The sequence below is a fragment of the Mytilus trossulus genome, chromosome 11 (assembly GCF_036588685.1).
Source record: "Mytilus trossulus isolate FHL-02 chromosome 11, PNRI_Mtr1.1.1.hap1, whole genome shotgun sequence".
NCBI classification, from domain to species: domain Eukaryota; kingdom Metazoa; phylum Mollusca; class Bivalvia; order Mytilida; family Mytilidae; genus Mytilus; species Mytilus trossulus.
Window position 1 is genome coordinate 37,332,359 of NC_086383.1, and position 11,073 is coordinate 37,343,431.

The following is an 11,073-nucleotide window of genomic DNA, read 5'->3' on the forward strand; positions in this document are numbered from 1 at the left end:
ACCTTTCTCCTATTTTTATTCAATTGATTTATATCTAAAAAAAGATGTATATCATAAAATCTTTAATTATTAAAGTTTAAACTTGAATGATGATTAGCTTAGATATACTTTACAACAGTTATTTCCCAATTTTTTGTTATAAGTTATTCATGCATACCATTTGTCCGTATTTATAAAGGAATACGACTTTAAAAAGAGTTTGATTATTAAAGGTATACTGGTTTAAACCTGATTCTGGATATAAAGATATTTTGATAATATATCTAACTGCGTTTATCATATCAACTGATCATTTGAACAAAGTTTATATTTGAAAGAATAAGATTGGGATGTATTAATAACCAGTGAGTATTTTTTTAATTTCATGAATATTATATTTCATATAATTACCTTCTAGCCTTTTTATCATGTTTATGACTTAAAAACCATATGAATGATTGCACTGTGTTTATATGACTACTACAGTTAATACACATTTTAATATAAGAAGCCTGTGTATATATGTGCATATACGAGATACATTTTTGATATTAACTTTACGGGGTCGTTTGATATTTTGTCGTTTTACAAATTGCGCAACAATAATTAAGAAATAATTCATGGGGCTTGAGTATATCGTGATGTTATCATGTCAAATATTTTACCCTGAGCGATAGCTAGCGATGGGTAAAATATCAGCATACAGGGACAACCCGTCGTAAATCTAGACATATTCAAGCCCCCATGGATTATTTCGATTCTAATTAGACAAGTGCGGTCATTCTTTTAAATCGAAGCATTCTAGGTTGAGGCAAAAATTTGCCGTTCCCATAAATAAATGCACTATAAAATTGGTGTAAAAGAACGGAGCAAACTGAATTAGTGACATGCTTAAACTATTTACAATAACGTTATACTATTTCGATAGTTTTGGATGAATTTGAATGAGAAGTTACTAGTAATAAGTCTTTTATGAAAAAAAAATCATGCTTATTCCACATTTTAGCATCGTTTGTTTACGCTTCTTGTTATGATGATTTCTCGGTATCATAAGCAGGCATTTTCTCGTTAAATGCGTACATTCTTATGTCATTGTTCTATGTCGTCGGTAAGTTTATTCATAAACAAAGCATATGACGGGGGAGTACGATCGGAACAGCCCAGACTATATGTTCATACTTTACTACGGGTGTGTACTCAAAGCGTTTGAAGGACGTCATGTTAAAATAAGCTATGTCCCATGACTATAAATATTGATATTATAGAAGCATAATCCTGTATATTACATCTAATGATTTCAACCAATGGTTTAAAATATCTTCAAACCATCTTTTTTCATTGTACTTTTAACTATAATCATGATAATCATTAATGACTGCGTTATATTGTTTCTTTTTTAATTTAATTTCGAGTTTATGTAATGGTCAAGGATTAAAGTCATTACAATCTAAGCTTATATTATATGCGCTTTGATTTTGAACACAAAAGTATCGTGCATGACCTATTGATTACATAATTCAATGTTGAGTTCATAAAAAAAATACTGGATCATCTTGATATATATAAATAGGTGCTGATAAGGTTTAAATTTTGCCTCATTTTTCTCAGTCCTAATATGGTTTTGTTGGTTGCTTGACTATTGCATTTTGGCATTATCAGTATTTTTTTAATTTGGACATGCCTAGGTTGCGTGAGTCTATAGGTGCGATGATAGTTATTTTCGTATTTAATATCAACATCAACATCTTGTTATAAGCTACTAATGACGATGTTATTTTAGAACATTTGTACTTACATATTATGAGATATACTTGAGGGAGAAACCAAACTTAATATCTGATACATGAATTTATTTTCAGAAGAGATGGAACGACTAATGTTTCTTCTATACATAATAAGTCAAGTGTGTAATGTTAAAAGCCAAAATACAGGTAGATGTACATGATATCTTATACTTAAATATAACATGAACATGATAACGTATACACACATGAATAAATATTACATAAGAACGAAAATTACAGCTAGTGTCAATCATGAATAACTAACTAAGATAATCGATGATCATTTTCAAAATTAAAACAAAATGGTATAGTCAAAGTTATTCTTGCAGATAGTCATATCGTGGTCAATGTATATTTAAATGTAACATTTTGACGAATGTTCCGAATATGTTTATCATTTAAACATATATATTCGCTTCAACCTTATTAAAATGCATTTCATGACATCTCATAATATATGTCGGGTCTTACATTCTCTACACAAAGTATGCAGCTGTTTTACTTTTCATATTAAAATATTTCATCAAACAATAAAATTATGATGCATGTACATGTATTAGTGCACTTGCATAAGGCTTATCAGGATTCAAACATGCTCATTCAAAACATATTCTTAAAACAGGTAATTTCTAATATCACAATATCTAAAAGCAAGATGCAAGAATGTTTCCAGTCATATTAAAGTGTCCGATTAACAGTTATCAACTAACTAGTTTTCGACACCTCTGCCGTGTGCACACTAGTACATATATCTCCAATGCCTGTTAAATGTATATTGTAATCGACGACAGATATTTTGTCAAAATATGACAAAAAATAAAAATGAGGCTATTCTTATGTCTTATACATTTGCATATAATGTGGTGCCACATAGATAATGAATAATTATGTGTCAGAAATAACTGAAGATAAGAAATGAGACATTGTTATGACTTTTTTATTTGATGACGAAAGTCCATCGATAAGGCCTCCTTGATGATTAACTTTTTAACATTTCGAAATTTAAATGTTCCATGACTGATCACATTGACCGACACCTCATAGCGAAAGCAAATTTACAGATCTAACATTGTTAGGTTGATGTTTAGACGAGTTGTATATATATATATCTTTTTTTGAGAGCCCAGGTGGTCGTGTGGTCTAGCGGGACGGCTGCAGTGCAGGCGATTTGGTGTCACGATATCACAGTAGCATGGGTTCGAATCCCGGAGAGGGAAGAACCAAAAATTTGCGAAAGCAAATTTACAGATCTAACATTGTTGGGTTGATGTTTAGACGAGTTGTATATACATTATGTACACAGCCATGTATCACCATCATTGATGGCGATCCGATGGATACATCTGTTGTAGGGTTGTCACTGACTCAGACGTACTTATATATATATATATATATATGTTTATAAGAACGTCTGAGTCAGTGACAACCCTACAACAGATGTATCCATCGGATCGCCATCAATGATGGTGATACATGGCTGTGTACATAATGTATATACAACTCGTCTAAACATCAACCCAACAATGTTAGATCTGTAAATTTGCTTTCGCAAATTTTTGGTTCTTCCCTCGCCGGGATTCGAACCCATGCTACTGTGATATCGTGACACCAAATCGCCTGCACTGCAGCCGTCCCGCTAGACCACACGACCACCTGGGCTCTCAAAAAAAGAGCTTTCGGTGGCCATATGTTACCTTTCCACGTCAGTTTTTATCTAGCGGCGTACTACAGTACATGATATATAAGGCATGAAGATGTTATTGTTACAGATCAGCTAAATTATCTATAGTAAAGGATCCTACAAATTAATGTAAGATACAGTCACAGAAAATAATTATATTCATAAGAACGTCTGAGTCAGTGACAACCCTACAACAGATGTATCCATCGGATCGCCATCAATGATGGTGATACATGGCTGTGTACATAATGTATATACAACTCGTCTAAACATCAACCCAACAATGTTAGATCTGTAAATTTGCTTTCGCAAATTTGTGGTTCTTCCCTCGCCGGGATTCGAACCCATGCTACTGTGATATCGTGACACCAAATCGCCTGCACTGCAGCCGTCCCGCTAGACCACACGACCACCTGGGCTCTCAAAAAAAGAGCTTTCGGTGGCCATATGTTACCTTTCCACGTCAGTTTTTATCTAGCGGCGTACTACAGTACATGATATATAAGGCATGAAGATGTTATTGTTACAGATCAGCTAAATTATCTATAGTAAAGGATCCTACAAATTAATGTAAGATACAGTCACAGAAAATAATTATATTCATAAGAACGATATCACAGTAGCATGGGTTCGAATCCCGGCGAGGGAAGAACCAAAAATTTGCGAAAGCAAATTTACAGATCTAACATTGTTGGGTTGAGGTTTAGACGAGTTGTATATACATTATGTACACAGCCATGTATCACCATCATTGATGCCGATCCGATGGATACATCTGTTGTAGGGTTGTCACTGACTCAGACGTTCTTATGAATATAATTATTTTCTGTGACTGTATCTTACATTAATTTGTAGGATCCTTTACTATAGATAATTTAGCTGATCTGTAACAATAACATCTTCATGCCTTATATATCATGTACTGTAGTACGCCGCTAGATAAAAACTGACGTGGAAAGGTAACATATGGCCACCGAAAGCTCTTTTTTTGAGAGCCCAGGTGGTCGTGTGGTCTAGCGGGACGGCTGCAGTGCAGGCGATTTGGTGTCACGATATCACAGTAGCATGGGTTCGAATCCCGGCGAGGGAAGAACCAAAAATTTGCGAAAGCAAATTTACAGATCTAACATTGTTGGGTTGATGTTTAGACGAGTTGTATATATATGTTTATATTCACACAAAATGCAATTCGACTAACCTTACTCAATGCGCACAAAACACTGAATTTGGTTGAAGTAATTGTTCCTGTTCAGGGATTTTTTAATATAATATAAATCTTGATATACCTCCAAAGTACATTTGGTGCTACATGCATACCATGATGAAGTTAATGCTTTTAAACATTAAGTTAAAACAAAAAAAAGAGACATTTCAAATAGAAATCGATTTACATTGAATAGAACAATATGTTTATGTTTTTATTTTGGAGTATTGTCCAGAGAATGAAAGTATGTTCCCTATTTCAAATGGATAAAAGAAATAAAAAAAAACACTAAGTGAATTATGCTTATTTCCCTGCCTATCAACAGGAGATCTCCGCATTATTGGAGGATCACAAGAAAATAAAGGACGCTTAGAAATCCTTTATAATGATACATGGGGAACTGTGTGTGACGATGACTTTGACAATATTGATGCTAGTGTGGCTTGTAGACAACTAGGCTATTGGTTAGTATATATAATATATTTTTCTGGCTATAAGACAAATTGATAAACAATGATAAATGTGTAGAGAATACACCTTAGAGCTGACTAAACTGTTGAAACAGTAATTAATCTATACACAATCGAATTGAAGATGGATATCGTATAAGATTAACAAATATTTTGAAAGGAGCTTTTAAAAAACGCAGAACAAACCCATAAGATAATGTTTCATTTAACCATGTTTTCTCCGTATATAGGTCCAACATCTCTTTTAAGTTAATTAACTCTAACAAAATACAAAAAAGAAACGAAATAGACGCATGGTGGCGATTTTTTGTTCTGTATTCGTATTAATGATTATCTTTAAGTTGTCCACACAAAATTATGAGAATATAGTTAAGAACGGAAATCGGGATTGTGTCAAAGAGACAACAACCCGACTAAAGAGCAGGCAATAGCCGAAGGCCATCAATGGGTCTTCAATGCAGAGAGAAACGCCAGCACCCGGAAGCGTTCTCCAGCTGGCCCCTAAACAAAAATGTATTCTAGTTCAGTGATAATGGACGTCATATACACAAGGAGCTAAAACTAAAAAAAGATGACAGACTAAAAACGGCCAGAAGTTTCTGACTTGGGATAGGTGCAAACAAATGCGTATGGGTCAAACATGTTTTTTTTTTTTTTTAGATCTGAGGAATACTATATAAAGATCACGACATATTATTTGTCGTACAAACCGTTTGTGGCATACATTATAGCAAAAAGTCATGTTCCGAAAACTGGTTATCACATCTGGAGACCAATATTAACTTATAGCCACCTTGTTCTCACTATTTAGCTGTCTTAATTTTTGTAACCTCCACCTCGAATGCTCAAAACTGTTTGGGACTTGAATTTGTCGTGTTTTTCTGTTTCCATTTCTTTGGGCAATCGAACTTTGATCTTCAATTTTTATTCTCCTGTCTGTGAATCAATTTAGATTTTTAACGTCGTAACACGTTTAACACGAAAACAAAATTCAAATGTCATGCAACACCATTGCACTCCAGCGAATGGACTATCGCTCACTTTGTAATAAACCATGACATTTTCAGCGTAACCAAAGCACATCAGCTTCCCAGTTGCACCTCTAAATCCTATGTTATCCTTTGTTATTTAGACGAAATGTGAATATAGTCTAAAACTTTGCACAACGGTACTAATATAAGATATACGAATCACCTTACACTATACTCGGCCACATATGCTTCACTGGTGGTCGAATCTTGCGCGTCGGACTTAGTGTAACTCAATTGATGCCACGATATCTCAGTGGCATGAGTTCAAATCGCTGCTGCTTACCCCTTTTTATTATTTTTTGTGCAGTTCTGGCATATTGTTGAGATCCGAATTTGTAAATGATGGAAATGAAACGATATGGCTAGATGATGTGACATGTTCTGGAAATGAGAGTAGATTGATAGACTGTACATACGACAAATCTCATAATTGTCACCATGGTGAAGATGTTGGTATTGATTGTGATGTCATATGTCCTGATACTGGTACGAATAATATTTGAATCAATAGCATTATCTAGCTAACTTAATCATTTTACATTGACGGATGTGTTCCCCTCATACATATATCCAATATTTAGCCAGTGATGTTTCTAAGTTTGGTTTCTTTTTGGCTAGAATCAGCTCTTTGTGTATGACTTAAGTGTATGACATTCAACAGTTTGTCTTAAATCAACAATGAAAAAATGTAACCTGCGTACCACATGCAGAAAGTTTTGTATCATTATGAATTTTCTATTGCATTTTATAATATATATGAATACAAAATTTAGTTCTTATTGAATGACTTTTACTTCCTTTGCTGAATTAAGTTAGTAACGTGCATTGAAGTGCTTTTTCAACAATGAAAAGTATCCTTAACAGTAACATTTTAAAACATTTTAAGTAATCAAAACTAATAGTTTAGCCCTTTTCAACATTAATCCAGATAAAAAAAAAACATTTCCCTATTTTTCAGCTTTCATTAAAACAATATTGTGATATATTCTATACATGTTATATGCAGCTGTTTTATTTGATAACAAACCGTGGCATACTTGATATTTATCCTTTTCATTGATTTCGTTATCTCGTTTACAATGGATTATTCTGTTTTCTGTATTATGTTCAAGTATGGATATGGATGGCAAATGAATAAACCGTGTCAAGTTAAATACATATGGTCCGAGTACACAGTTATCGTCCTTTGATTTTCGTTGTCCACGAATATAGACCTTAGTGTGGACAGTGTTTTACTTGCCAATGTTTGTTATACCCCTTCCAAATTGATTTCTCCATGTTTTATGCCTCATATTGCAAGTTTGGGGGTTAATTGACACTGTAAAAAAATTTTGGTCATAAATATTAATGTAAAGTAGTGATTAGGTCCAGCTGAAAAAGGTAAAAAAATAGCACTTCGGAAGCTGTCAAAAGATTTCAAGACCCCCTCAACATACAATTGTCCATATTTTGAGTTAGAGCTGATGAAGTTTTCTAAAATTTTGATGTAATTTGTCCCATAAGTAGTAAAACAAACTGTAAAAATATTATTGAGAAAAAGCAGGTGGGATTTTTTTAATTTTCATTTATTGTCTAAATGAAATGCACTACGAAATAACTGTGTACTCGGACCATATCAAAACAATCAAATTGAACACTGGTTTAAACTGTACGTTGGCCCAGATCCTTAACGTGCTCATGGGGACGCTATTTATTAGAATACACCATTTGCAGACCCTCTATTCCAACTCTGAACTGACTAGTATGTTGTAAAAATTGCAATGGGACGTCCATATGGAATAAACAGCAAAATATAATTGTTATTGTTTGTTGGAATGGGAAGTTTATGAAGTCGTCTGCATTTGAAACAAGATCATAGAAGGGTATTGATGTCGATGTGAACTTTTAATCATAAACATGTACTTAAATACTGTTGATCCTGTTCATTGAACAAAACAAAAATAAAATGCTGGATGTTTGTCATAAATAAGGACACGTTCTATTGTTTTAAACGGTTTTCAATTATACTTCAAGGGGAAATAAAACGCATATAGTTATATTTCAATAGGCAAAAGCGTATGTGCTGATTAATATATAGAATAAACAAAATTGTTGATGAAAAATACGTCTATCAATTAAAAAAACTGAAAACTAATAACTAATACAAATAAGATATGCACTGCATGATAAACTATTCAACTGCCTTACTTACTTCAACATGACCAATATGAACAAACGACAACTACTCAGTAACATAGTTTTGACCTTGGGCACGCAACAACATAATGCGAGGGAGTTCGATCTGTTGGCAGGCGCTACATTTGCACTAGGCCATGTATAGTTTTGTATCATTAGAATACACAATACAATTAATTGAACATTTATTGTCTTATCAACTTGAATAAGAAAGCTGGCCTGCCGAATAAAGGATATACTAATGCTCAATTGAAAAAAAAACCACTGTGCACTTCTTTTTTGAAATTCGACAGGTGATTTACGTTTAGTTGACAGTACTACTAGTATGCGGAGAGACGAAGGACGATTGGAGATTTATTTAAACCGTGTATGGGGAACTGTTTGCGAACACGAATTTGATGACATTGATGCAGCAGTAGCATGCAGACAGCTAGGCTATCGGTATGATAAATAGAAATGTGAATCGTTATAATTATATGATTTTCTAACCCTTCCGCAACGCCTGAGATAACTTCCATAATATGTGGGATTGTATTGCTTCTGTTTTACTTTTCTATGTTGCATTATGTATGTTTGTCTGTTTGTCCCTATCATTTTAATTGATTGCGATTTTCGACTTTACTGTTTGAATGTATCTCTGATATCTTTTGCCTCTATATTTATAAAACAAATATAGATCTTCGAATATTACACAATGACTTATGATCATGATCGTGTTGCCTCTTTATGAACATGATAAGGTAATTAGATGTAATTTGAGTGCCAATGACACAATTGTATAGCAAATTACAAATAAAATGGATGTACGCAACTGCAAGCAAACGTATGTCCTTCAGCAATGAGACAAATCAAAACTCATATAATCATTAAACTATGAAAAGCCCGGACATTTAAAATATAAAACGATTCATTTGAGAACAAAACGGCCTCTGAACATTCGCGGTGTGGACCAAGATCTAATCAAACATCAAAAAATGTCCATATAACATGATTGTTAAAATCACCAACACGACATTTCTAGACATAATTTCACATTTATTAAATTATTAAAGTGTATCCGATGTTGTTACACTAAATTTCAGAAAAATCGAAACCATATTTGCATGCCACAATTAAATTATTGATTTACTAACTTGTTTGATGGGTTGTCTTTTTCTTAATATTGAAGTATGTTAGAAAATATTTTACACTAAAAAAGTGCTTGTTTCATTACAGCACTGGCAAAGCCATTCGTTATGGTCTTATTTATGATGGGACTGGACCCATCTGGCTTAACAGTTTAAGATGTAATGGAACTGAGAGTAAATTAACCGACTGTTCAAATAGTGATACGAATTATTGTTCACATTACCGTGATGTTGGCATCCAATGTTTATTGAACTATCCAACTAAAGAGCATGGTAATACGTAATTTATATTTTTGTTTAATCAGTAAAAAAAGTAAAAAGTAAAAACACAGCCATTGCTGTTTTTGGTATACAGTAAACGACAATTTAAGTATTCCTTGATTACAACTATTTGGCAAGTTCTATAACAGTGGGCTAGCCCATTTTCAAATAAGAGTGCACAAAAGTTGGTAAGCAATACAAGCAATATTTAAAAAAAGAGTATCGATCAAACATATTGAGACAATCAACTGTAAAAAAAAACCAAATCATATACTTTATATGCAAACAACAATACAAAATGTAAGGTGACCTTATTGGTTTTGAAATTGAAACAATACATTGACATTTGTGATAATTGATCTACTACATGATAAAACCTTGTAGTACGGTATGAGTGCATCATTGGATCAACATATTGTACTTTAGAGCTACAATTTAGATGCGTTACATATCGAGTTGTCTTGCATTCAACATTTAAGCAGTCTTTCTAAGATAGAAAATAAATCGTACAATAATGTGAATGTTGTTAAGGGTCTCTCAATTCTTCCTCGGATACTTTGGAGCACCGAATACATATCACATGTATACGATAGTAACATGTTGTATTGGTTTACTCATGTTATTATTTTTCAGGTTTCGAAAGTATTTCGGATACATCGTGATAAAAAATATTATGTGTTTACAGGGAATTTGCGTCTTATTGGAGGTCAAAATGAAAACGAAGGACGATTGGAAATAAATTTATTTGATGAATGGGGAACTGTTTGTCAGGACTCTTTTAACAATTTTGATGCAGTAGTTGCTTGCAAACAACTAGGATATTGGTATTTATATTTTGGTGTTATTTTTGTCTAACAAGTATTGGTAGTACACCCAACAAACTAGGACCACGATATCACTACGACTTTTCATATGTTTTAGTAAGATTGTGTTGGTCGTTGTTAGGTTGTTACATGACTTTCAAAGGTTTGCAATGTTCAGTTCAGTATATGAACTTCTTTTCCCCCTAAACATGATACCGCGAAATATTACTTGTCACACAATTGATATATGTGAAACAACCGGTGCGACGTGTATTTGTTAGGATTCGTGTTGCTTTATTTGTAGTTTTCAAATAAGTGTTGTGCGGACTGCTGCTTTGGATCCGTCGTTTATAGTTTTTAAACAAGGCTGCGTCTTCCAACCAACTTCCGTATACACAAAAAGTTTTGTGGTATTTATGCTTTTTTCAGTTAAAAATGCAAGGACAACATATTTTGTGAAAGCAAGCTATGAGAGTTAATCAGATTTTCATAACCCTTTACATAATATTTTGGCAGTCATGTGTACTTGTGTAAAAAGAAAGGAAAATTTGAATTTAA

The 11,073-nt window shown here is 33.3% G+C and overlaps 1 protein-coding gene across 1 annotated transcript; it reads left to right on the forward strand.

The window, feature by feature from the left end:
* The first annotated feature begins 662 nt into the window (after window positions 1-662).
* LOC134690014 (neurotrypsin-like) lies at window positions 663-10,374 on the forward strand. Its single transcript, XM_063549984.1, has 6 exons — window positions 663-666; window positions 4,974-5,112; window positions 6,457-6,635; window positions 8,618-8,765; window positions 9,540-9,724; window positions 10,346-10,374. Exons 1-6 carry the CDS (start codon window positions 663-665, stop codon window positions 10,372-10,374), a joined length of 684 nt encoding a protein of 227 aa, XP_063406054.1.
* Window positions 10,375-11,073: the final 699 nt, after the last annotated feature.

What these genes read in the sequence shown, in the direction of transcription:
- LOC134690014 (XM_063549984.1), top strand. An exon ending in TGTAGACAACTAGGCTATTG is followed by an intron (nt 5,113 to 6,456) that starts GTTAGTATATAT and finishes TTTTTTGTGCAG; the next exon opens with TTCTGGCATATTGTTGAGAT. An exon ending in TGTCATATGTCCTGATACTG is followed by an intron (nt 6,636 to 8,617) that starts GTACGAATAATA and finishes GAAATTCGACAG; the next exon opens with GTGATTTACGTTTAGTTGAC.